Here is a 27727-nt window from a genome sequence, read left to right on the forward strand (position 1 = left end):
AACGACTTATATAGTGATGGCCGATTTCAAAACACTGCTTCACTAAGCTTCGGAGCGTTATGAATCTTTTGTGTCGAATCATGATTAGGATCGTGTGTTAAACCGCCAAACTGCTGAAATCACATGACTTTGGCGCTCCGAACCACTGATTCAACACAAAAGATTCATAACGCTCCGAAGCTTCATGAAGCAGTGTTTTGAAATCGGTCATCACTATATAAGTCGTTATTTTGTTTTTTTGGTGCACCAAAAATAATCTCATCGCTTTATAATATTAATATTGAACCACTGTACTCACATGAACTGATTTAAATATGTTTTTAGTACATTAATGGATCTTGAGAGACGAAATGTCATTGCTGGCTATGCAGGCCTCACTGTGGAACGGCATGAGGATGAGTAATAAATGACATTATTTTCATTTTTGGGTGAACTAACCCTTTAATGACATAAATTTCATTTTTGGGTGAACTAACCCTTTAAGTTTGTCTTTCGCGAGCAAAAGTCGCATTTGCCATGAAGAGGTAACTATAGCAACAGCCGGCCGTTGGAGCCCTTCCCGCTTTTTATTTTCCAAAATTGTCATTATTTTTAGTAACTTTAGAACACTATAGTTTTTTTTATTCTATTTATTGTTTGCTTTGGTGTTTGTGTCCCTAATACATAAATGTGTTTTCGCGAGAAGATCTTTATACCTGCCAGAAATAAATTCGCAAACTACCACATACTCTGTGAATGGTAAACCTGGAGGACTTTAAGACCAGGCAAGAGTTGCAGCACAGCATTCCAGCCGCTTTCGCAAAGGATCTCTTTATTTGTGGAAATGGGTTTCTCTACACCTCCCTGTCTGCCTCACATGTTGAAAAAAGCAAGTATAGAAACACACGGCCGCTGTTACATCTCAAACAGAAGTTCAGAGATCACCTGTGGTAGGCTAGGACAGGTAACGAATGTCCAGGTAGTGACTATCACACTCTCTACTGTCTTACTGGATTTACAATCTTCTCTTCCTCTTTGGAATGAGTTTCTGGAGACGCAACAAGAGGAATGACGACAAAAAGTAAGTTTGCCATCTTTCACATTTTGGTCAGGTGGAGAGAAAAGCAGTACGGCAGATACAGGAAGATGATATGCATAAACGAGACTACCGAACTGAGAATTGCGAACTTCAGTGTTATGGTTTCAGGTGGTGGGTAGATTTGAATCAAATCACTACCTCCTTAAATCACAGATAACTTTCACAGTACAAATGGCATTTATAGTTTAAAAAAAGTTAGGAATATTTAGCAACACTTTATAGTAAATCATACTAAATCTTAACGATTTAATCATTGATGTATATTCAAATACGAAAATATATAGGCAAGACATCAACGTATCTAAGGCATTTCTAATGTACATTAACCGATAATGTGTATGTTTATGAAAGTAAAGTGGTACCCAATAGTTGTTTTTACAGGTGAAAAACACATTCTAGATCATATAAAGTAAGTGCAATCTAATTTTAGCCATTTAATCAATTAATTAACTCTTACATAATCTATGTAGTGAAGGAATTTGCTTTTCTTATTGCTGTTATTGTGAATTAGCCCAGTGTCTGCTATAGCATGAAACGTTCATTGATAGACAGTTTCTTCTGTATTACAGGCTTATTACTTAAAACAGGGAGTTTTTAAACTCCGCCCACCACACTCTGTCAGCTGGGGGATCCTCAGTATTAAAACTGTACTGTAACACTTGTAGCTTTAAGAACCATAACTAAGACCACTACATTTAGGTTACACTGCAGTTAATTAAAATTCATTTGCCATGATTCTCAATAAGAAATATAATGTCACTAAAGGAAAAACAGACATTAGAGGCTTATTAGAATATTAACCATTTTCTAATTAATATAAAAAATGTATTAGTAGTATGTTGCAAGGTAATGTGAACCACAACAATGCAGTAAGGGACAGACTGTCAGGTTAATCAAAAGGCCTAATGTCAACAACAATGTACCAGTTGATGTCATAGCATGGATGAGATTTGGAGCAAGCTGATTGGTTGGTACCTGTTCTTTAATGGTATAACCCCACCTCTCCCATTTAAAAAAAGCAATGACATCACAGATGCTGCTTGCTTCTGTCTGTTAATGCTTAACTGTTTATTACTTTATGACAGAGGAATTGAGGTTCCTGTCACACCATTACTTGTTACATGTTCTTTTTAAAAAAAACATAAATTTTGCTAAATCAAATAATCACTGATTTCTTTTTATGAATTTCTAAAATATAACTATTTGTATAGCTGTTCAATGGGGAATCATTTATTTCAGTCTATTTCCTGTCTAACAGCAAATACAATGCTGTTTATGTAATATGCACACATAAGGTTGTCTTAATAAAATAATGACTGAGGCACTGGGTATCATGTTTAAGGAAACAGCTTTAAAGCTGATGAAATATGATCTTGAGAGTTTTTCCCAAGATATTTTTTTTGTGTTCAGGAAGCTGAGTCAATAATGGCTCATTGATGAAGAATAAAAGATGTTCATATGCTTTCATCTACTTTTAGGGATCCACTCAAAACTGAAGAGTCGCTGGACAGCCCCACGTCTCCATCCCAGTGAGTGTGTCACGCTTTAAATCAACCCATGTTTCCACACAAAATCTGTTGTCTTTGACATTAACAACAATTAATTAAGGATTGAAACACATTTACGCTCCCACACTCTGTTAACTGATAAAGAATGTCATATGAGAAGTTTGTGGCAGTAACTGTCTATAAGATTGCTTCCTTTTTTTTTTTTTTTTTAGGTCACCTATCATAGAGAAAGATGGGCTGGACCCTGTCATTACTGATTATGGGTAGGATTTCACCTCCACATTTCTTTTTCAAACTTGCACTTTGCTCTGCTGTGGTCATGTTTTGTAAAGAAGAGCAATTTAGAAACTTGGTTGTTCATGCATAAGTGAGCATGAATAGCAGTACCCAGATTAGCCTTTGTGGCGCATCAGGTAAGATGGTATTATCATGTTACTTCCCACAATGCATTGCAATGCATGTGTGTTTAATTATAGGAGAAGCAGTAATTGATACAGAGCATATGAATATAAATAATTTTTTAGTCATATGACTAAAAAATAGTGATAGTCAAACTATGGAGGTAACATCTCGTTAGAGAGATTTAACGATTGTTCTCAGAAAGGACATGTTTCTATCATCCTGCACATGTATTATTCAAAGGTTCACTCCAGATGGCTTCTACATCAGCGACACAAAATGAAGCTCCATCACAACAGGAGGCTAATTATCATTTTCTTAATGGATGATCTCAATGTAATGACCCGGTCATGCAAGTTACAGTACAGTAACCATTACTCTAATCAAGAGCTGAAAATGCGTACCGCACCAGCATTACTACTCTAGGTGCAGATAAGAAGATAAGAAGAGTCTGTGATCAAAAACAATGTGATAAAACCTTTTGCATGGACAAACTCCATTTGCATTTTCTTCATAAATGTAAAAAAAAGTAGCATCAGAGAAAATTGGTTGTAAGTTACTGATTTATGTCCTGCGGGTTTGCAAATCATCATGTCTCCCTACATCAGAGCACGTTAGCAACTGCTGCTCAAGGACCGTTCATAATTCAGGATTTATGAGTCGTTTAGTACTTTTTTTTATGTCCGTGTGTGTTTTGTTTTATTTTTTAATTTTTTTTTTTTAAGTGCAAGTGCAGCTGTGCCAAAGCATTACATCAGCTCTGCTTGGAAACTCCTAGCTTGGTGTTTGTGTGTGTGTGTGTGTGTAATATATTTAATTAAATATTTTAAATTAATATTTTTTATATTTTTATTCAGCAAGGACGCATTAAATTGATCTAAAGTCATCACAGGCATTTATAGTGTTGCAATATATTTCTATTTCAAATAAATTTTATTTTTTTAAAAATTCCATTTTTCAGAGAATCCTAAAAAAAAAATTATCATTATTTCCACAAAAATATTAAGCAGCTGTTTTCAACATTGATAATAATAAGAAATGTTTCTTGAGCATCAAGTCAGCATATTAAAATGATTTCTGAAGGATGTGACACTGAAGACTGGAGTAATGGATGAATAGAAAAATTTATGGTGACACTTTAGTATAGGGAACACATATAAACTAGTAACTATGACTTTTCCCTTAATAAACGCATAATTTACTGCTTATTAATAGTTAGTAAGTTAGTTGTTAAGTTTAGATATTGGGTAGGATTAAGAATGTAGAATAAGGTCATGCAGAATAAGGCATATATATAGACCGCTGAATTATACATTGTACATGAGGTAGCATAAAATTTTATTTGCACAGGATTTTATTTTTTAATTTTTATTTATTATTATTATTATTTTTTTATTTTATTTTTTTTTTTTTTTATTTTTTTAGTATTTCTGTATGCTGTATCAGTTGTGTATACTGCTGGAAATTGTAAATTTAGTATCTAAAAAGTATCTAACTAACTAACTAACATTAGTATGTGCTTAATAAGTACTTTTAAATAGCCAATATTCTAGTAATATGCATGCTAATAAGCAACTTGTTAAAAGACCCTAAAATAAAGTGTTACCAAATTTATTTAAGTTGTAATAATATTTCACAATATTACATTTTTACTGTATTTTTGATCAAATAAATGCAGCCTTGGTGAGCATAAGAGACCGCTTTCAAAAACATTTGCATTCAAAAACTTACAGTAGTGTATTTTATTTTATTATTATTATTTTGCAAGCAACATTTATTTTCAAGCAGCAAATATTTATTTTACAGTAAATATTTTTCCTGTGCTGGCTTTTGTGGCTATATGTATTTGAATTATTTTCTTGTCTTCCTCCCTTTGGCATCACAGCTCAGGATGTGGTGCCATCAGCCAATCTGCTTTGTCATGTAGCTCCAGAATATGCAAAAGAGAAGCATTTCTACTTCCATTCTTCCTTTCTATATGCTTTCTTTCTCAACACGCCACAGTCTATGTTACTTCCTTGTGCTGATTCTGCGGTTTGCAGCTGTCTTCTGTGTCTCATGATCTCCACTGTTGAGCACTGATTTACAGGCCTGCCATTGTGTTGAGTGTTATTGACTGCTGTGGAGTTCAGATTGTCACTTGACTGCAAAAGCATGATGTCCACTTTGGGAGGGATTTGCTAGGTGGATACTTAAAAAATTGGAACTGCCTCCATTGTATCATTGACCAATCAGAGGCCAGGGTTTAGTGTATAGCATGAGGGTGATACTGAGAAGAGGAGGAGGCTGAAGTGGCGTGTGTGCGTGTGCGAAGGCGGGGAGACAGCGAGAAAGAAGCAATGAGAATATTCTCTCTGTGTGATAGTCATCCCAATCTCATTAAGCTCTGCGTTCTTTCCCGCTGTCCTCTCTGCAGCTTGAGTGTGTGTGTGTGTGTGTGTGTGAATGTGTGTGTGTGTGCTGTTGCCAGAGGGAAGCTGCTGCTCTGCTGACAGGAGCCAGTACGAAGGCCTGTTCTCATACACACTGTGAATTACCCTGCGACTCTTATCTCTCCTTTTATTCCTCCTTCTTCTCTCGCTGTACTGCACTCCTCGATCTCACTGTACCAGATGAAAATGTCAAGAGAGGCAGAAACGCTGTCAAACGGGTAAGAACAGCACACAGCTGCCAGCGTATTATTGTGTGAATGTTTGTTTAGCAGTGATTGAAGACTATTTAAGTGTTCTTAACATGAGAATGCTTTTACAGGCTGCATAACCAGAAAAACAGGGAAGGTTTGGAAATATTAGACAGGTAATTGTTTTGGATGCCCTTGCTTTCAGAGCTGCTTGTGTTGTAGAATTCATTTGTTAAAGTGTAGAGCGCAGCTTTTTATAATTGTTGTGGGAGTGTTAGTCTCTTAGCACTGAGCATATGTTTGTGTGTGTGTTTTACAGTCAGCTTGTTTGTTTCCAATCATTCCGGTGATGATCATCATCAGTAGTCAATTAACTCTCAGGCGGCATCAGCTTTTGAGAATCGCTTAGTGTCAGCACAATTAGTTTGTCGAGCACTATACAGATGGTACACGGAGAGCAAAGGTTAAATTTACCTCTGTCATAGCTTCTGGACAAATCACAGACCACTTCCTTTTGCTAGCCTGGCTCACTGTAGCATGCGCAGTTCTTTATTCAAATCATCCTGCTCCAATATCACTTATCAGCATCAGGGAAGAAATTCACTCTGTTCTGCCTTGCGAGGGTGAGAAATGCAAAAAGCTGATTGTTACTGACTGTAATTTAGTTTTACTTCAGAAAATATGAGGGTTGATTTGACTTTTTTTGGCCCAGTAAAATGTATTCTGCTGTGTAAGACCCTTTTTAGCAGAATCAGAATCTGAAAGAGCTTTATTGCCAAGGAATACATACAAGGAATTTACACATACAAGGAATTTGTCTTTGTGACAGAAGCTTCCACAATATACACAAACAATATATGTACAGATGGGTTATATACAAAATAAATGTGTGCTAAATAAATGTAAGTATAAATAGTATTATGTATTGTACATGTTTATTGCCCAGTGGGGCCATTTATCTGTTCATGAGGTAGATGACCTGAGGAAAGAAACTTTTCTTGTGCCTGGCTGTTCTGGTGCTCAGTGCTCTGTAGTGCCGACCAGATGGAAACAGATCAAAGAGAAAGTGGCCTGGATGTGAGGGGTCCAGAATGATTTTGCCAGCCCTTTTACTCACTGGATGAGTTAAGTACAGTTACATGTTTTGGGCATCATACAGCACCAAAAATAGGTGTAAACAGGGCCAGTGCTGTTTGAATGTATGTGGTTATGTATATGCCACTGGGCTGTTGAATGCTCCAATCTGATTGGTCAGCGAATGTTCTAAGGTGTGCAATTATTTTCAAGGAAACGCACGGCTACAGTAGTTCTAGCAGGTCTTGGCTGCATTACAGTTCCATATCACTTTGCCAAATGATTTCAGTTATTTCAATAGGTCCTTACAGCCTACAACCGCAAAAGAAACAAAACCCACAACGACACCGACCGAGCAAATAAATACAGTAAACAATAGGATAAAAACGACAAATTATTGTCATGGTTTTTGCCACAAAATACGTTTTATTATGTCCTGAAAGTGCATACTCCCGCACTCTCTCTCTCACTCAAACTCACACACATATGGTACGGACACACACTCGCATAGAAACGTATTGCTCTGACGAAAGCTACATGACATTTTTCACCAGCGAGGTAATAACTGTGCAGTTCTTGAGATAGATAAACTTACAGTTTCGCTATTAGTAGAGACACTGCTGCCGTGAGAGACACACAGACTCGGGTAGGCAATTCACATATGCTTATTCTCTCTCTTTCTCTCTCTCTCTCTCTCTCTCTCTCTGTCTCTCAACTGCGTTAATAACTGTATTATTCTGCTATCAATGGCTCAAGCCTCTGTTACTAGTTCTGAAATTACATTTTGGAATTAGCAACGGAGGCTTGGGATGAGATGCGTAAGAAATTAGTCCCACACACAAGAGTGTTTTAAGGACAATAAACTGACAAATGTCTTGAAATATAACATCTGAACAGTGTCTTGAAGTGTGGTAACCGTAGTATTTTTAATATTAGTCATTTATTGGTTATTGACTATAATATGAAAATAATTATCGGGCAGGAATATCTGAATATCGGTTCATCTCCAACTGCATCACTATGTTGATGCATATTAATAAAGTGCAAAAAATAATATACTCATCAAACTAGAATATATACATGTTTTCTTTTTTTTTCTTTTTTTTTTTTGCAGTTAAAGACGAACTAATAATTATTTTGATGTGACCAATCACCTATAAATGGACAGTATTAAAATTCTATAGTATTTTGTCTAAAAATGAAAAATAAAGCATAAAATCTGAAATCTGTCATTTTTAAAAGCGAACTTAGACATCACGTTAGTATAATGTAGAGTATGAATCTTTTTTCTAAAGATTACATTTAAGAGTGCTTTTTAAACCACTTTAATGTGACTATTAAATTACAGAAAAGCTACTCTAAATGTGAAATTAAGGGAAAAGAGCATGCACAATTAAATATCCAATATAGAATTCTTATCTTTAGCAGTGGTGCTGATGTATAATGTAGATCCCCATTTAAAAAGGGAATTAGCACTGTGGCTTTTAAGTTACAATAAACCACAAGACGACCAGCTTTTGTTTAATATATATCACCCTATTTAAAACTTCCACAGATTATTTCATGCTGTGGATGTTTGAGATTGTTTGAGCAGGAAGCCATGCTTCATTAGCAGCAGGAGTCAACAGTATTAAAGGGATAGTTCACCCAAAAATGAAAATGATGTCATCATTCACTTGCCCTCAAGTTGTTCCAAACCTGTATAAATTTCTTTGCTCTGCTGTACACAAAGGAAGATATTTTGAAGGAAGTTTGTAACCAGGCCGCTTTGGGGCACCATTGACTTCCATAGTAGGAAAAAAAATACTATGGAAGTCAATGGTGCCCCAGAATTAATCAGTTTCCCACATTCTTCAAAATATATTCCTTTGTGTTCAACAGAACAAAGAAATTTATACAGGTTTGGAACAACCTGAGGGTTAGTAAATGATGACAGAATTTTAATTTTTGGGTGAACTATCCCTTTAAAGTCATCCTCCAAGCGTCAGGAGGTGGAGAGTCCCGCGATCTCTCCTTCTATAGGTCTGACAGTAGCTCGAGCCATCAGTCGCACTGCTATTGGGCGTGCAGATCGCATAAAGAGCGTCTCTGTGCGGGCTGTCCTTTGGAATGCAAAGACGTGCTGCTCATTTAGTCATACTTATTGATTTGATTTGTCTCAGTGGAGAAAGGCCCAAAGCCATTGTCTTTTTTACATACTCTCCATTTCCAGTTCATTTGTCCACTCACAGAAATGCTCTGTGAATGGTTATTTTGAGCAGACTGTTTCAGGGTGGAAGAACTATAAGAAGTTGTTGGATTTCATTAGATTAGGATGTGTGCTGTAATCTTAGCAGGCCGAGGTCAGGACCATTACTAATTTCAACTCAATTTAGAAATTAATTTTAAATGGTGCTGTAATTTGAAGAATGTGTCCCTTATACAGAGATACAATGGGCTTTGATCTTGATCATCTCTGTGACATTTGCTTTCTCATCATGTGTCTGAAGGAACAGTGGAACTGATCTTGTGCGCTCATAAACGATGATTGTGTTTATTAGAAATGCTGATTGCTGAAATATATGCTTTCTATTGGTGTATCATATAAATAACATGCATATGATTACATTATTGTAAATATTTGACCAGTAGATCTTTTATGCAGGGCATGAAATTAATATATATTTTTTATATTATATTTTTCTCTGTCTCAGAATAGTTGGTAGAAGGGTTTGGGACTGTTTGTGTTCTTTTAGTGCCATCACAGTGTAGTAAGTAGTTTACAGCTCAGGTAATTGCCATTGTACAAATGTGCTGGTCGCACTCAGCTATGATTCTGTGTTTAGTCATGTGATTTCGACATGGCACATGATGGAAGCCTCCATGAGGCACCCTGTTCTGTGTAACAAAACTCTTACTAGGCCATGATATGACTGGAGTCTTCGTCTCATGTGAGTCTACATCATTTGAACATATTTTTAAAAATTCATATTCATTACAACATTTGTAAAACCGTGTTTAATGAGTCGTAAATCACTTTTTTGAAGAGGCATAAATGTTGAACTTTATTGCATCACCAATGAATGCTGCTGCTTATAATAATGACTGACAGGGTGAATGCCAGGAATCTGATCCATTGAGAATGTGCTTCATTAATTCTCCATAAAGAGAAGGAAAAAACCTGCTCCTTTAACTGTTTAATTGCAAAACTCCAGAGTGTTTTTGTGAGCTGTAAGAGCTCTACGGTCTTGTTCTTTTGCTCTCAGCCCTCTTCTTGTCTATTAGTGTGCCTGCAAACCCACAACTGCATTTAATTAGCACATGCAATTACTGGAATTTATAAATCAATGTTTATATAGACTTATGAGCTTATGTGAGCATAATGTGAGCAACACTGAGGAAAAAAAAAAAAAAAAAAAGCTTAAGTTTCATTGCTGCCTGAAATGTGTAAGTCATTTGACTGTGAATTGAATTACTAATGGAGAAAATCAAGTCAAAATAAATTAAATGGATGCAAATATGCTTTAAAACACATTGAAGACATCTTTACAGTACAATGCATTGATTTTATCATTAATGTATGAAGCCCCTTAATGAACAAATGATAGTTTAAATCAAATGTGAAATCAATTTTTACTCCTCATTAAACTACTGTTTGAGTATTCAGTCTGAAATTATCATCTTAATTGTTGTTACTGTACATTATTTATGGGTAAAGTGAGTTGGCAGGTCTGAGTTACAGTAATGTCTTACAGATGTTACTGTAGCCTACCTGCAATATGTAGACACACACTAGCTTTGTTTCCTTCCAAAGTTGTGAATTTAACGTATGTGGAGAATTGGAATATTGCATAAAACATTTGCGAATAAAGCACAGTTTCCATCCCATGTGTTCAAGAGAACAAAATTGTCAATTCCTGGGAAACTGGCACAAAATGTATAATAAAACTTGAAGTAGCTACAATCAGGGAAGCCACTGTGACTCTTTTTTTAATCATCATAAATGACTTGCTTCTCAGAGCGCGCAGACGAAACGCAATAAACGCTGTCATGTTATCTTGAGTTCAGAGGCACTTGCCAGGTGTTTGGGAACGCAATCGTGTTTTCTGGGTCATTATACCCAACCATTTTGATGACAGACTTTGGCTCAGGCACTTCAGAATGACCAAACCAACATTTGACATGCTGTGCAATGAAATTTGTCCACTATTTAGTCTAGTTATCCAATCACATCCTCTGTTGAGGCAAAGTCACATAAAGTTTTTTCTGTTGCGCACTGAGGGATTTATTTATTTATTCGGTAAATGTGTTTCCATTGTAGCCTATGCACGTTATCCTATCATATGTTTTTATTATAAATAATGCACATCTTGCACCATTTCCATCCAGTATTTTTTTTTTTTAATAATTTGATATCACAGAATTCGCAAAATTATAGGTTGAAGGAAGCATAGCTACTCTTTGAACTCTCCATCAATATATTTTGTTTATGCATAAATTCATAGATGAGCAGACTTTCTCTACACACTCCTCTTCTCATTATAAGTCACGTTCACAGTGTTTTTTCAGTTGACACTACACACACTCACTAACCCACCTGTGCCTCAGTGTGTTTGAAGGTGACATCCAACTCACTGCTCTTGTATCTAAATTGAGAGGCTCTGGGGGGATTCTCTGCAGCAGAGGTCTGTGACTTCACACTCACACGAAACAGGCTTTTTGGGGGCAGTGTGAGATTTTCTGCAGATGCTCAGAAATACCTGCTGCGTGAGCCTGAGCTTTCTGTCCAAGATGACACCTGATCACTACTTCCTTGAGTCGATTCACAAGCTGTTGTGTTGCCTCAGAGTAAAATGTCCCTGTCCCAAATGGCATCCTTTGTGTGTACTTAGTCTTAACCAGGAGAAAAGTTTATTTATTTATATATTAATTTAATTGCATTGACTGAGGTTTTGTAAAGTAGCATTTGTTTATGATCAGATTTTTCTTTTTCTTCCTTTCTGTATCTGTTTTAGGTCAGAGAGATCTGACCTGTCAGTGGCTCTTCAAGACTGCATGGAGGCACTGGATCAGTTCCTGCGAAATGAATTCGACGAGGCTCTGACCAGACTTAGGAGCAGGTAAAACCACCTGTGTATTTCATCATTTTTGTGTGATCTGTAATGATTATGGAGGTGGGAGAGGTTCTGGGTTTGGATCATTCGTCTGACTTTAGCAGAACACAAAAGCTTTATTATTTATTTTAGGTGCTTCTTGTGTGTATGGGTGTGCGGCAGAGAAGCCGTGGATTTGTACGGTTTCATAATCAGTTTGAATCACAGTTCCTAATCCCTTTTGATTCTTATGTAGTGTTTAACCTGGTTTTATGCATTAAGCAAGTATGCAAGTGCATCTATTAATTTACATTGAGTTGTTCCTGTACATCGTTTTGTGAGATGAGTCTTTAGCCAAAGTAAATCATTGGGTGTTTCTCAGGTAAATCTCATATAACCCAAAACCTACTGAATCCGTTCAGCTCTCTTGAGATTCACCTCAAGATCTTTTCTTTTCCTCACTCCACACCCTGTTTTCATGAGTATGCTGCGTCTTAGACTAGAGCATCTCGCATTTCTCCCCTCCTCACCACTCACAGCTGTGGATGGGTGTGTGCTTTTGTGTATTATAAACTATATAATTATTCAGTCCATTTTGTAATCTTTGGCATCTTTCCATCTTTTTCCCCTGGGTCCCTCCACTTTTGTTGAGGTGCATTCAGGGTCCAAAAAAACTTTAAGCCACACCTGGCAATGGTGGGGGGTTTTTTTTTGGTGCTCATGATTATTATATTAAAAATCATTGAGGGTTGGAATATCATTCTTAAAATTTACTTTAAATCATGTATTATATTGTAGTTCCTTATAAAGTTGACAAACTGCCAATCAACTTTGTGTTTACTTGCCAGAGGCCCTGCTGGTAAATAGTTTTGTTTTACATTTTCAGGTCAAGTCATCTGTCAGGTCAGATATCAGTTTGGCACATTCATGTGTACCATTCAAACTTGCAAAATACATAAACATAGATACACTGATCAGCAAGGCATTGATTTGAAAAATCAGAGGATCTCACTGAACCTTCTGCTGCTCACTGTTTGAACTTGCAAATAGTGAAGTCACAGTTTTGTGATTTACTTAATAGGTTTGTTTTAGTCACGTCCCACCCCATTCCAGCCAGCAGGGCAGGGCCTTTACATGCACAGAGCTAATGAAATGTACACGTGTGAGAGGGAAAGTAAGTTGCAAACAAAAGCAGAAAAAGAGGTGAAGAAATGTTTGACTCAAAAGCAAAATTATCAGAGTCCATGTCTGTACAGGTTCAAAGTTGGAAAACAACTCTGTGTGAGTGTAGCCAGAAAGATCATCTCTAATACTCTCAGCAGTGGACTATTTTTTTTTTTTATCTAGCTCTCCAACCACTATAAAGCCACCATAAAATGAATGTGAACATAACTTCAATCCATTCTCCATTCTGACTTGGTGCAGTGTTTTGACTTTGACAGGATAATAATGATTACACACTGGTCAGGAGTGTAGGCCAGTGTTTGTTTGTTCCTTAGGAAAACAGAAACTGTAGAAACGACAACAGCTCAAACTCAATTTCAAATCCTGATATTCATACAAAGTGTTTGGATTTATTTGGTCTCATAGCTTTTGCAGTATTTTCTCAGTATTGTCTTATCCTGTTCCATGACAGAAAGTTTGCCATATAAATAGTTGGAGAGGTATTTGTTTAGTATTCATTATGTGTATTGCCTTCATGATATATTATCTATATGTTCTGCAGTATGCAGAGTCAGAAAGCTTGTCCAAAATATTAGTACATTGGTATAGAAATGTATTGTTTGGTTAGAGAATGTAAAATATTCTACAGTCCTGTACTTGTCACATCAACATTATTCCAATTCCTCCTCTGCAAAGAAAAGAGTGGTAAACCTGTTTATTCAGACATCACTCTACTCAAGAATGTTGGACTAGTAGTGTCACATTCTATCCTTATCCTGAAAGAACTGAAAATGCACTCTAGAAAGTCACTAAATTGAGTTGAATTGCTGCCTAGAATATATCAAAAGTCGCAATGTGCATAAAAATGAATGTTAATTGAAACACTTTTTTTGACATTTTTGAATTAAATTACAGACATTATAGTGAAAAGTAAAATAAACGGAATACTGCATTGGGGTGCATCCACTTTTTTATTTTGACTATTTCTCTGGTTGTTTTTCATATTGTCATTAGTATTAGTTTCATGTTCTTAAGGATTGTCAGGATACACAAACACCTTCTCTCATTTCCATGTCTCATTCTTGTTATTGATGATGTTATTGAGTGTTTCAGAGGTGAATTTTCTTTTACCGTCACTAAGTCACGCCACCCTTTCCATTGTTCTATATATAGATCTAATGCAGCATCTTCCTTTGTGTTCTTTGACAGGAATAAAGACAGCATGTACCACGCGCTTACATATGCCACTATACTGGAAATGCAGGCCATGATGACCTTTGAACCAGAGGACATCTTGACTGCAGGAAACACAATGAAAGAGGCACAGGCTGTGTGTCAACGGTGTGTTATCCTATCTCTCTCTCTCTCTTTGTATATACACTACTGTTTAACACTGTTTATTTCACAATACCAAATACGGCATATTATTTATATAAAATAAAAATATTATTTAGTGAACAATAATATAATTGTAAATTATAAAAGTATAAGAAGTTTGTACAATAGGAAATAAACAAGCAAAAAAATCAGTCAAAAGTACTAAAGCAGTGCTCTAGTTAGTACAGGATTTAAGTTAAATAAAAATATAAAGTTATGAAACTTAACTTTGCCCTTAGCCAAATCATTTTGCTCTGGAACAAGTAATAGATTAATGAGACCAAAGATTGTCTGTTTGATATACCCAAAACAAATTATATTTCATATAAATATATCTACATAAGAGCCAGCGGCAAATTCCCAAAGGACTGGCCGAGATAAAGCTGTTCTCGGGGGGTCCGTGAGCACTGAATGGCCACTGACGGCCTGGAGCTTACATCTCCGAAAACATTAAAGCAAATTTTCAAATAAGTGCTATGTTTATATATAAATCTCATATTTGAGGTCTAAACAACTACATTCTCTCCTAAAAACTCTTAAAAATACATTCCATGGCACAATAACAGTAGTATTTGTAAAATTATAGTGAGTTTGTTCCTCCGCCGTTGACGCTCGCTGTGAGAAATGCTGCCAGTATAGATCTGGCAGAAACAAGCAGAGTGATACAAATTATGAAACGGTTTCCTTGTGATATTAGTAGAACATTGCATGGCTTGAAAAGGCCTCTCAGACAATCAGATTCGAGAGCTAGAACTAACTATATATATATATATATATATATATATATATATGTGTGTATATATATATATATATATATATATATATATATATGAATGAAAATGTTGCTATATTCATAACACAGAGTTAGCAGGGTGGTGTCTACATTGGGCTTGTATTCTATTTCAGAGCCCAGACACTACTATTAGCATCTATACACTATTTTCAGGTTCCTCACGGTTATGTCACATATGTATTAGTGACGTAATCCCAGAATGCTGCAGGTCTAGGGCTATTACGACATCCCAGATGGCAGAGGAATTTCAGAGATCCACGACACACTGTGTTAGAGGGGTGTGACAATCTGGTGTACGCTGTTGTTTCCAGGCAACTCATACACCCTCTGTGACTCTGCCACATCACCCATACCCTGTAGCACTGATCAGCTGATCCCACAGCTGCTTGTCAACGTTTCGCACATCAATTACACTGTCTAGTCATAATAGCTGCCACGTATGCAGGATAGTAAACCAGTTCTGTCACAATACATGCTATATATACCTCGCTACATTGATCTTAACTGGTCTAATAATATAGATCAGGTATTTAAAGTACTATTGCTATATACTCAATAAAACCTAATGTCAGTGTCATTCATTCACATTCCCTAATGTAAATCCACCTGTATATATACCTGAAGGGCAAGAAAGAAGGGAATTGGGATGTGAACAAAAACACACCATTTTTGTGAGTCCCTTTATATGCAAATGAGCTGCTGCTCCTGGCCCCCTTTCCAGAAGAGGGTGGAGCTTTAACAGCTCGCGCTTCAGTTGCTCAACGACAACAAAGCTGGAGAATCTCACACAGCCAAAATGACAATTGTCAGTAACGATTTTCAGCCTTACATTGTTCAAACCGGAGTCGGACACTGATGGAGAGACTGAGGAAGAAGTTACAACTTTTAGAATGCAACTGGACATTTCTGAACGGTTATTGGATAAATTTATGTAGTTGCTGTTAGGGGTGTGCCCGAATACTAAATCCGTATTCGGAAAGGCACGGAAAAAAAAAACGCAATCTACGGCGCCCCGAAAGGGACATGGTTAGTTGTTTGCTAGCAGGAGCCTGTTACTTTGTAGTACAACAGATTTCACTTACCACCTAAAGAGAGTAAGGAGAGATGGCTGATAGGACAATGGTGAATGGTTTGCAGTTCCTAAGCGTCACTGACAAATATCTAATCTTGTGAAATGTGTAATAAGTAGCTGATGCTCCCTAGTATACACACAGCACGTGTTATTGTGAATCTCGAAAGTGAAAGTAAAAGCGCGCGCATTCAAAAGCGATTTCAATACTCCGCATATTAACAGCAGCTTCCTGATGCTGGCAAATTATTTACATTATAATTACCCAACTATATAATTGTGAGAGAAAGCATATATATAGAAAGAAATATATTTTTTCCTTCCATCTCATGTGTTTTCCCTTTAGGGGCTCCGTAGTACACGTCATTTCCTTTCCGAATATGGTATTCGGCTTCAGGCACATCCCTAGTTGCTGTGGAGTTGATTCATCGACTAGCATGTGCCCTCATGTTAATCTTTTGTGAAAATCCAGCGTTGAATTGACCCTCAAACAACTCTACTACAACAACTCTTCCTCTTCTCTGAAGCAGCCCAACATGGCCTCACCCCCTTTGTTGTGTGTTCTTGGGGCCGGGGTTTATGTAAATTTTGGGGTTTGTGATGGCACCAACCCGGGAAGAAGCTCGTTGTAGTTCCCAAAAAGTGATTTTTGTAAAAGAAAATATCTCCCTTTGCATTGAACTTTGAGCATCTTATCTTTGCAAATGTTGTTTATGCTCAAACAGCAACATTACACACTAACTGAAGTTAAAAAAGTGAAATCATAATCAATTACCCCTTTAAAAGCAGCAGTTTAAAGAGCATAAACAAACTAGTGTTTCTGTTATTCCTTTCCAGATAAAAATACATCTTTAGGTGCAAATATTAGAAACTAACCAAGCAGAATAAAAATTAGAATCAGATTTATTTCCAAGTATGCTTACACACAGGAATTTGTTTTGGTGAAGCTTACAGTACACAGGAAAAAAGAAGTGAATAAAAAAATATATTATATATACTGTCTAAAGTTTGGAATAATTAAGATTTTTCTAATGTTTTTTAAAAAAATAAGCCTCTTATGTTTAACATGGCTGCATTTAATAAAAAACAGACAAATAATGTATGTACACAATAGACAAGATAGAGTAAATATGTATGTATGTACAAAATAATCTATATACAGAAGCATTTATGCAAGAGAATGTGAATAAGAAAGGGGCACAATATGTGAAATACTTTTTCTTTTCTTTTTTTCCCTTTTTTTGCATAGTGGGGAGAATTGTTCATGATTTAAATGTCCTCTTGATAGAAACTTTTTTTAGTGCCTGATCATTCTGGTGCTGAGTGGCTAAACTGTTAACAGCATGTAGTTTATTTACATTGCCGTGGCTGTCACTTGAGTGATTCAGAGTGACTTCTGTATTCCATAAACACACAGACCAGTAGTGTTCCTGCATTTAAATATGGTTGTCACTCACAAAACTCTGTAGGGTGTACATAGCCTACTTATCTTAGCCCCCCAGCATTCATTTGCATATCTTTTTTTGTGTGTAAATTTAATAGAATCCAAACTGACTCAGAATAATTCATGTTTATCCCTCAGAGGGGAGTTGGATTACTCAGACAGAAACCAGACAGATATTGTGTCCTCCTAAGATCCAATCCAACTGCTCTATTTATATGGCCTGAGGGATACTATGAATCAAGCCATGCTTTGACTATTGGGCCAAGTGCAAGTTTGTCTGCTGTATTGGGACCAGCTTTCACACACCAGGACTGTAACAGAGAACGCAAGGCTGACCTCCAATAGTAACCACTACTGATGGATCATTGTTTCAGAACAGGACTGATAAGGATGTGTTTGTCATTACAGATACCGTAAAAAGTCTTCCTTCAACAGCAAAAACTTCACAGAAGGTGGGTGCCTGTGTAAATATATTAATAAATGATTAATTGCAATAAGGATGTATCAGTAAAGAAATAAATCATACTTTACTTGTTGCCACTATAATACTCTTCATGCAATCACTTGCTCAAACCATGGTGACCATGTCATGTGGCTGTTTTTTGAAAAGGTAGTGTGACATACTCCCACCATGCGTAGATAGTCTGAAAGCGTATTTTCATTTGTGTCCTCTCCAGAGGAGCTCCACGCTGAAGTGTGCTATGCCGAATGCCTCCTCCAGAGGGCAGCACTCACTTTCCTGCAGGTCTGTCCCAGAGGTTGATTACCTTTTATTGTTGATATTAAATCTACTTCACCCTGTTGTTAGTAATTATGAAACATAATATTGTGCATAAAGTTGCTTACTGTTTCTTTCAGGATGAAAATATGATCAGCTTCATAAAGGGAGGAATGAAAGTGAGAAACAGCTATCAAATATACAAGTAAGACCTGCTGCAGTGTTGTTGTTAGCTAAAACTATGTATATATATATATATATATATATATATATATATATATATATATATATATATATAAATTTTTTGGTAATTCAAATGAAGTTGAAATAAAATAAAATATAAGTATTAGATGAAAACCTTAGTTTAAGTACTGCAATTACTGCAAACAAAAATAAATTGAAGCTAAATAGAAATATGAAAAATACTAATGCTAATAAAAATATAAACAGCACATAACAAAATTACTAAAACTTAAACTAAAATTAAAACTGAAAATATAAAAGTAAAAGCACATTCAAAATATTAATAAATACTATAATGTTATATAAATATCAATACCAAATTAACACTGACCTGTGATATAAAACTTATTCCTTTTTCCCTCTCGTTTAATATGTATGAGCTTTTATTGCACCTGAATTATTGAACTTAAATATTAAATATTATTTTTATTAGTTATTATTATTAAATGCTATTTTATTTTCATTATTTTTATTACATATTATTATATATAATTGTTGTATTACTTTTATATATATATATATATATATATATATAATAAAATAGAGTTTCAATATTTCATGTCAGGCCTATGATGTAATTTGCTTAATTCTTAATCTGAAGAACTGGTTTTGTGTGTGTTTTCATTTATATACTTACATAAGTATATCTGTATGTCTATTTATATGTGTTTGTGTTGAAAGGGAGTTACATACAGTCCTGAAGTCCTCAGGTTATGTTCACGGTGACAATCATGGTCATTTTGAAGGAGGCGTTAAGCTTGGGGTCGGGGCCTTTAACCTGGTGAGTGCGTTATGTCATATGTTTTCTTGTGTCTTAGCCTTAAAAGGCATCCTATTGTTAAATCAAACCATGACCGTTTATGAATCTTAGCATTGAGTTTATTGAGGACAAGGCTGTTTTCTCAACCTCTCACCTGTATTTCTCCCAGATGCTGTCATTGTTGCCAACTCGGACTCTCAGGTTGTTGGAATTTGTGGGCTTCTCTGGTAACAAAGTGAGTATTGTGTAGTACTAAGCTTAGTTTGGCTCTGCTCACGTTTGGCGTGTACAAATGAAATTTAATCGGAGCTTGTTTTTTTTTTTTTTCTGACTGTCTTAGCAATAAAGTCTTTCAAGGTGTTTTATACTCTATAAAAAGTGGGAACCTGAAATTGTTAGCACTAGTTTTGTTAGTATAAATTAATGTATTTAAGTTGATTCAGCGATATTAAATAATATTCTTGACTTCAGTAAAACCTTAAATGTTACCATTTTAGGTTACCAGTTTTTTTGTTTAAATGTAGTGAAGCACACTAATGTGGATGATTTCCTGTGTGGTATGTCTGTCTTAAACATGTTTGTTTATTCTAATTACTTGTTTATTCTGTGTGTGTTATAGGAGTTTGGTCTTCAGCAGCTCCAGGAGGGCTCCTCTGAGCACACGTTTAGGTCTTTTCTGTGTAATATGTTGTTGCTTTGCTACCACACTTTCATGAGCTTCATTCTGGGTAAGAGAAAATTGCTTTATTTTTGCTTCATTCCTCATTATAAGGAGGAATTGAATCACATGTTCAAATCATATGTAGCATATCAGAAGTAACACTGTGTTATTCTGTGTCACCTTGTGTATATGTGTGTGTCCTTTAGGCACTGGAGAGGGAGATGTGGACGATGCAGAAAAACTGCTGCAGCCTTATCTAAAAAAGTATCCGAAGGTACTTACTGTACTTGACCACCATTTTTAAAAACAACAGATTTTCCAGTGAAAAAGCCAAACACACTAAACAGAACAGAACAAAAACTTTAACATATTTTGCAACTAGTGCAAACTGCAGCTGAAAAACATTCATGTCTCTATTGACAGTAAAAAAAAACTGTTTTAATTATGTTATATGATGAGCACCTACACAGCCTCTGTTATGAAATAGTAGAGAATGAACTTCTGTGTTTTGGTCAGGGGTCCATTTTCCTGTTCTTCGCTGGTCGAATAGAGGTAATCAAAGGAAATCTGGATGCTGTAAGTGATTGCTACTCTTATGCAATACATAAAAGTAGAGTTTATAATTTATAATTTATATTTTGTTTCTATTGCCTGTGTGCATGTGTTCATATGCATGTTCTTGTCCTGCAGGCTATCAAGCGTTTCGAGGAGTGCTGTGAAGCTCAGCAGCAATGGAAGCAGTTCCATCACATGTGTTACTGGGAACTGATGTGGTGTTTCACTTATAAGAGGCACTGGAAGATGGCCTACTTCTACGCAGACCTGCTCAGCAAAGAGAACACCTGGTCTAAGGTGAAGCCCTAAACTATACAGTTGGCTGGTGCACTGAACAGATATTTGACTGTGAAGAGGTTGCTTGATCTGTGTGCCATTCAAAATTGAATGGATAATCTCTTTTTAAATGTAATAAATTTGAATTAGAAAACATCATGTAGAATTTAAATACGAATAAAAGAAAGTGGAAATTGAATTAAAATGGAATAAATTTCAAATACATGTATATATGTATATCAAACGTATTTTATTTAATAAAATTGAAGATTTTGCTTTAGAAAAAGCTCTGCTGATATAACATGAATGGAGGCTGAGGACAATTAATCTCCCGCCGGGATGATTGTGTTTACTGTGCAGTTTGGAACTCATTGCTCTTTTTTTTCCTCTTACACACACTTTTTTTTTCAGGCCACATATGCGTATATGAAAGGTGCTTACCTCAGCATGCTGAGTCGTGAGGAATGCCAGCCGTTCGGGGAGAATGAGGTGGCTTTGTTTAGGTAATGGCAAGGGAATAGTGTGTGTGAGCCTGTATGTATATGTTTGCGTCTGTGCACTTTTGTTCATAAGTGGATGTAATCACATGATTAAATAAAAATCGGATAACATAATTATCAGATAAGAAAAAGCTCATTATCTACTGTATATACAGCCTGTACTGTTACATCATTCAGTTCAAGCAAGCATTGCAAAATGACCTTATTTTTGATGTAGCCCATCCACAATAAACTGACATTATATATGTATGTATTTTACTGTATAATACAAACTGTTATCTGTTTTGCACTTTTCAGGCAAGTTCCCAGTCTGAAGCAGAAAATAGCTGGGAAGTCATTGCCCACAGAGAAGTTTGCCATCAGAAAAGCTCGACGCTATAATACAGATAACGCCATTCCTCTTCCTGCACCTCCATTGGTCAGTACTCAGCATTATACAGCCTCTATTGTCTGTATTTGTTTGATACTGTCTGCAAGTGTCTTATTTACATAGCTCACACAGGATGCGTTCTTGCATCTTTGACCAATGTGTTGTGTCTCACTGCGTAAAGCAGTGGTTCTTAACCAGGTCAGGGCCCACTAGTTGCCTTAAAGATGACTTAAAAAAACAAAAACTGCATGCATTATTTTGCTTGTGCTTCGGCTCTGTGTGACTATGCGAATGAATATGGCTATCCTACTGCTCATAAAACATTCAGTACTAGGCTTAAAAGATATAACCAGTTTAGATGGAATGGATATCAAGCTGACTAGCTACATCAAGCTACATTACTGTAACTATACCTATTAATAGACACGGTACTTCCTTGATAATACATAGTGCTACAACAACCATAATGAAATGACCCTTCACAATAGATAATGCTTTACAGTGAACTCTGTTAGAGAGCTACATCTGTTCAATAAAATACCTTACTCACCTGTTGAGTAATAAAAAAACGCCATCTCTGCATCGCTTTTACAACATTTCAAATCCCTCAGTTCTCGCCATCTCTGAAAAGCCAAGCCAATGTTGATTCTCATTTTATTATGAGCTCTGTTGTGTTCTCTTTTTGCCAGCAGACTCTCCTCTGTTCTGCATTTTTTTTTAAAACGGGTGATTCCCCGGAGGTTTGAGATTTCATGTGCTCCATATCAGCCTTTCTCACTCGTTATGACAAATAACTAATGCCACTCCCACACCATACACTCGTCAAAAGTAGCCAGAGCAACTTTTCTCTATTTATTCTCACAGGCGAGTGACATATGTACGCAATTTCCTGTGAAACCAACTCGCTAGGGCTAAAATATAAACACTTATATTACCATATAATGTACCATATATGGGCTTACCATAGTGAATCAAGTAAGACAAAAACATGTTTTGGAAGAAGGATTGATGATGTATTGACTCATTTAATTTTGAACAAAAAAAGTTACACTATACCTATACCTTTGTGTCATACTATACCTTTGAAATAAGACAAAACAAGCATGAAAATAAGCTAAAGTCAAGATATTTCTTCTTATTAGATTATTTTCAAATAAACAAATAAACATGTTTCTAGTTATGCCAAGCTCTAATATTGGCTTCAAATATTGTTGTTGACAATGGGGGTGGCATTGAAGTCAAAAAGGTTGAGATCACCATTCAGATGTGTTGAGTCTGATCATGTACACTGGCAATGGTGTACTGCATCTATAAACATGCTTCCTGTTCTATTCTATTGTGTTCCGTTTTGCTATTTTTAAGTGTAAGATGTCCTGTGTGAACAGCCCTTTAATTAACAGAGTAAGGAATTAGACCATCCTGACCTGTGTAATCCCACTATAAAATAAACAAAGGGAAGCACCTGCAGTCTTAGATTCTCACTCAATGTGTGGGTATGTTTACACAACAGGAGATGATGTACATTTGGAATGGCTACACTGTGATTGGGAAGCACAAAGACCTGACAGAGGGCATGCTGAAGACTCTGGACGAGGCCCAGCAGATGCTCGAGCAGTATCCAAGTAAAAACCCCTCCAAGCAATGCAATACTGCTTATGCTGTTGTCCACTTTTAGAATAATAGTTCACCAAGAAATTATGTAATTATTTATTCCCTCATGTCATTCCAAATGATATTTTTGAGCAGGGACAGTTAAAAAAAAATTGAAAGATGATTACACAGCACTTGCCATACAACCACAATTCATAATGACCATGTGTATCAAAAAGTAACAAAAAAAAAAAAAAAAAAAAGATCAACAGACACTTTTTCTGTAACATAAATGTCTCTGTGTGTTTGCCCTCAGGGACTGAGTTCACCACAGATGACCAGTGTGTGGTTAGTCTGCTTAAGGGGCTCTGTCTCAAACACTTGGGTTTCAAGGAGGAAGCTGAACATTACTTCACCCTCGTCCTCTGCAAGTCAGTCTTGCTCTTTTGCTTCACAACAAATCACATTAATATGAAGAGAAGTGTTTGTGGTTTCCCATGTGAAGACATATGTAGACATGGGCTATTTTCTGGTATTGACTCTACAGACTTATTTTAAACATCCAGTAATATCAAGATGAAAGAGTCTGACTGGTAAAATGACGTGTTCTGTGATTCCACAGCACAGAATTAAAAATGTGATATGTTTTAAAGTGCCCCTATTATGCTATTTTAAACATTCCTAATTTTGTTTTGGAGGTCTCCTACAATAGGTTTACATGCATCCAAGGTCAAAAAACACTTTTCTCATAATATACATAGAAGCATCAGCTCTTTTCTCACAGTGTCTGAAACGGCTCGATAAATGATTCAAGCCTCTCTAAACCCCTCCTTTCCGAGACCTTCCTCTGCTCTGATTGGTCAGATGGCCCAGTCTGTTGTAACTGGTCTACTGCTCACAGCGCATGTCAGAAACCAAACACCCATTACTGTATTTGAATTTCAGCTCTGTAGGCTTCCTCAGCACTTGTATGCATGAACAGTAACAATGGCGTCGTCGGTTTTACCATATCAATTCCAGCATGGGTCCACATCCTTTGCAAGTGCATGCAAAGTGGATTTTCAGCATAGAAAACAGTGTCTTTTCAACATGTTGACAACACAACATGTTGCTTCTCAGCTACAACTACAGTGTTTGAGGGTGGGCCAAAGTAAACGTCGTTCACGGACAGCCAATGAAGACCACAGGCTAGAATTATGCAAATTTGTCACAAACCTATGTACGGAAGTAAGACTGGACGACTCGTTTCAGCAGAATTGATTCTTTCTTTTAGGAGACTATAACTTTATTTGTCGTGCACTTTGATCTTTAAAACTTTGTAGATCTTTTATATTCACAAACAGCTATATTACACACTCCATGAAAAGGCATAATAGGGGCACTTAAATCTCCAGAAAGTCACAAATAATAGAGAAAAAGATTAAACATTTGTAAAAATGGTTACTGTAAATGCTCTCTTTCTTTCTGTCTGCTAATGTTTATACTTGCACAGTGAGAGTCAGATTAAATATGACCACTACCTGGTGCCCAATGCTCTTCTGGAACATGGTTTACTGTGTTTGGAGGAGGGCAGAATAGAGGAGGCCATCAAACTTCTGGAGACAGCCAAGTAAGTTCAGCCCTGACAGTGACTGTTTTATAGGCTTCCTATAAAACAACAATGTACAATATGTGTGAATGGGTGGGGGGAGGGGGTTGTGTTTTATCTTTACAGTCTGAAAGACAGATCAATTCATGGCTTTGTTCAATATGGAAAATATACCAACTGCTGAAAACAAATAATGTTTATACCTTTTCACCTTGCTATTATAATATTTAATAATTTATTTTATTGTATCATTTTTAGTGTTAATAATTTTCAATGTGTAATTTAATTTAAAATCAAGAAATTAACACTCCTATATAGTGTTAGAAAGTAGAAATTATTAAATTCAATTATTTACAGATAACAGCTCATTGGTACATTGCTGTGAATGTTGCCTTGTGAAATAAAACCTTCAAATTCAAATCTCGGAGAAAAATATTTTTTAATAAACCAGTCAAAATTGTAAAATAAAGTAAAAGTAAAAAAATAATCAAGCAAAATTGTATATCAGAAAATATACACTCCTGGGCAAAAAAAGGGCCAAGCCAAAAATGGCAAAATATTTATTTTTCTTTTAATGTTCTTAAGCATTTTAATCACAAATCACTGGTTAGGGAATTGTAGATAAAGTTACTTAGCACGGTATAATCTTCCCCAACTTGCAGAAGAGTCAGTGTTGTTCCACTCAATGTTAATGGCTTCAAACAGTTTATGAGTAGTTGAAAAATGTCTCCCAACTCTGACCAGGCCAAAACATGAGCCTGATGGACTTGTTCTCAAGCCACTTCCTGGCTGTCTTTGCAGTTTGTGCAGGAGCATTGTCTTATTGATCTCATCTGTTCATAACAACTTTTCACTTGTGGGAAGCAATCCATTCTGCAATATTCTCATGTAAAGCATTAAATGACTTTTCACAGTGAAGTAGCTCACCAATACCAGCAGCTAAAAAGGCTACCCACACAATGACACCTCTTCCTCCATGCTTCACTGTGGTAGAGATGCATTTATTATTATATTTCTCACCAGATTTTCGAGGACACTGCAGACACATTGCGATTCATCACCCCACACAACTTCCCATATTCTGCTAAAAACTTCATTCTGTCTTTGATTTTTTTTTTTTTTTTTGAGACAGCTATGGCTTTTTAAGTAGTGCATTTCCTTAAATTTGGCTAAATGACCAATAATTTGTGGTTAAGACAATTAAAAGCTTAGTGTTTAGCCCATTTGTTTTTGCCCAGGAGACTGTGTGTTTATGTATATATATTATTCCACCATGAAACACTCATTTTCATTTCATGTGTATTTTATTATATACACTTTCATCTGATGTGTATTTTATGATATACACTATTAACCATGATTTCTTTGCCAGGCAAAATTACAAGAACTATTCCATGGAATCACGGACACACTTCCGGATCCAGGCAGCACTACATAAGGCACGAGGCACAGCTGTGAACGGAGACCACTGCTCACCCTCCAGCCCTTAACGTTTGACGTCATCGCAGGGTTCACAGAAAGCCATGATCAGGCTTGATGTGGGTTGCCATATGCCAAGAGGAGAACTAAAGGAGCACATGAGCAATCAGACCCGATTGCACACATAGATTATACAGTAAATGGACAACAGCTGCATGAATATGTTTTGTGAGGCAGTGCAGTCAAGACACAGAAATTACATCATGCTGTTATGATGTCATATAAATAACATCTTGCTAGCATTTTAAATGTACCATTAATAATAATAATAATAATAATAATATTAATATAATACAAGATATACAAGTTATGCCAGTCCAATAGTATTATACTGGCACATCAGGCTAAGAACATTGTGAACTCAAGTAAAGCCATCGCTCAATCATTTATGGCTGCTTTCAGAACTCTTGTTGGTAATTGTCTCCAATATTGGTCACCCTGTGACATCAGTAGCCTAGACATGGCTGTGCCTTACAGCTAACCGTTTTATTTGGATTTAAAGCATGTGCACAAATATTAGTTTACTTTTAATCTTTGGAGTTTAAATAGGTTATAAAATAAACCTATTGTCCAGAGGTAATATGATGAACGTAAGGTTCGATATCATGGGTTACTCTTTGGTTAGAGTACTGTGGCCTTGTCAAATCTCACGGACAGGATTCCTGTTCTAATCTTTTTTTTTTTTTTTTTTTTTATATAACATTATCATTGTCTTTCTGTGTACATAATTAGTCTGTTTTAGCAATGTGTTTAACAAAAGAGAGAAAACAAGCATCTTCAAAACAGCAGAAAATTACTATTAGAATGTAAACTGGAAGTTTTGTGGGTTTAGTTAGCTATTTCTTTTTTAGTATTTATTCACTATGATGGCGCCTTTCAAAATGTCCCGTTTTAAGTGGGCAGCTGAATGTGTCTTTTAGAAAGGCAGTCTCCTTCATGTGGACTTGGTCCAGATCGTACTTGAGCTCAAACAAACAAGTCTTTTAGATACATGCAAGACAGGCTGGCATGCCAGCTCCAGCCAGCGTGAGGGATGCATTGACAACCACTACAGCCTTACACTATGAGGAGAAAAAAATTTGAGCTGGTTCAGGACAGAGGATTGCACTTTGTTCATGTTTGTACTTTGTTGAATGAATGCTACTTCATAGAGCTTTTCCCCATAGTGTGACGTTCAACCAACTAAACACAGCCGCAGTTTAGTTTTGTGTTGTATATTGATTTATCCCAGATTAGTTTTAATAGTTTCTATGGATGGATTTTTGTTCTTCTGCAATGTAATCTTTATAGTGCCTGTTTTATGAAATCCAGTTCTACCAAAGTTAAATTTACATTAAGCAAAAACAATCATCAGCTCATGTTGTTCAACATGCCATGTTTTAAGTGTGG

The 27727-nt window shown here is 36.2% G+C and overlaps 1 protein-coding gene across 2 annotated transcripts; it reads left to right on the plus strand.

The window, feature by feature from the left end:
- Positions 1 to 702: 702 nt before the first annotated feature.
- Positions 703 to 27222, plus strand: ttc39a (tetratricopeptide repeat domain 39A). Of its 2 annotated transcripts, XM_051904279.1 has the most exons (20): positions 703 to 1060; positions 2557 to 2607; positions 2799 to 2849; positions 11674 to 11778; positions 14125 to 14256; positions 18007 to 18050; positions 18276 to 18343; positions 18457 to 18521; positions 19241 to 19340; positions 19489 to 19554; positions 19939 to 20047; positions 20187 to 20254; positions 20497 to 20556; positions 20671 to 20832; positions 21223 to 21314; positions 21609 to 21729; positions 23192 to 23303; positions 23588 to 23702; positions 24764 to 24880; positions 26232 to 27222. In XM_051904279.1, the coding sequence occupies exons 1-20, from the start codon at positions 1020 to 1022 to the stop codon at positions 26347 to 26349; spliced, it is 1797 nt and encodes a 598-aa protein (XP_051760239.1). In that variant the 5' UTR covers positions 703 to 1019; the 3' UTR covers positions 26350 to 27222. The 2 variants fall into 2 exon arrangements, with proteins under 2 accessions (XP_051760239.1, XP_051760240.1); XM_051904280.1 differs by lacking the exons at positions 703 to 1060; positions 2557 to 2607; positions 2799 to 2849 and adding an exon at positions 5251 to 5635.
- Positions 27223 to 27727: the final 505 nt, after the last annotated feature.

The sequence above is a fragment of the Ctenopharyngodon idella genome, chromosome 8 (genome assembly GCF_019924925.1).
Source record: "Ctenopharyngodon idella isolate HZGC_01 chromosome 8, HZGC01, whole genome shotgun sequence".
Lineage (NCBI taxonomy): Eukaryota > Metazoa > Chordata > Actinopteri > Cypriniformes > Xenocyprididae > Ctenopharyngodon > Ctenopharyngodon idella.

Coding starts and splice junctions, on each gene's coding strand:
- ttc39a (XM_051904279.1), top strand. CDS start 1,020: ATGAGTTTCTGGAGACGCAACAAGAGGAATGACGACAAAAA. Junction 1,061..2,556: donor AAGAGGAATGACGACAAAAA/GTAAGTTTGCCA, acceptor ATCTACTTTTAG/GGATCCACTCAAAACTGAAG. Junction 23,304..23,587: donor GATGCTCGAGCAGTATCCAA/GTAAAAACCCCT, acceptor GTTTGCCCTCAG/GGACTGAGTTCACCACAGAT.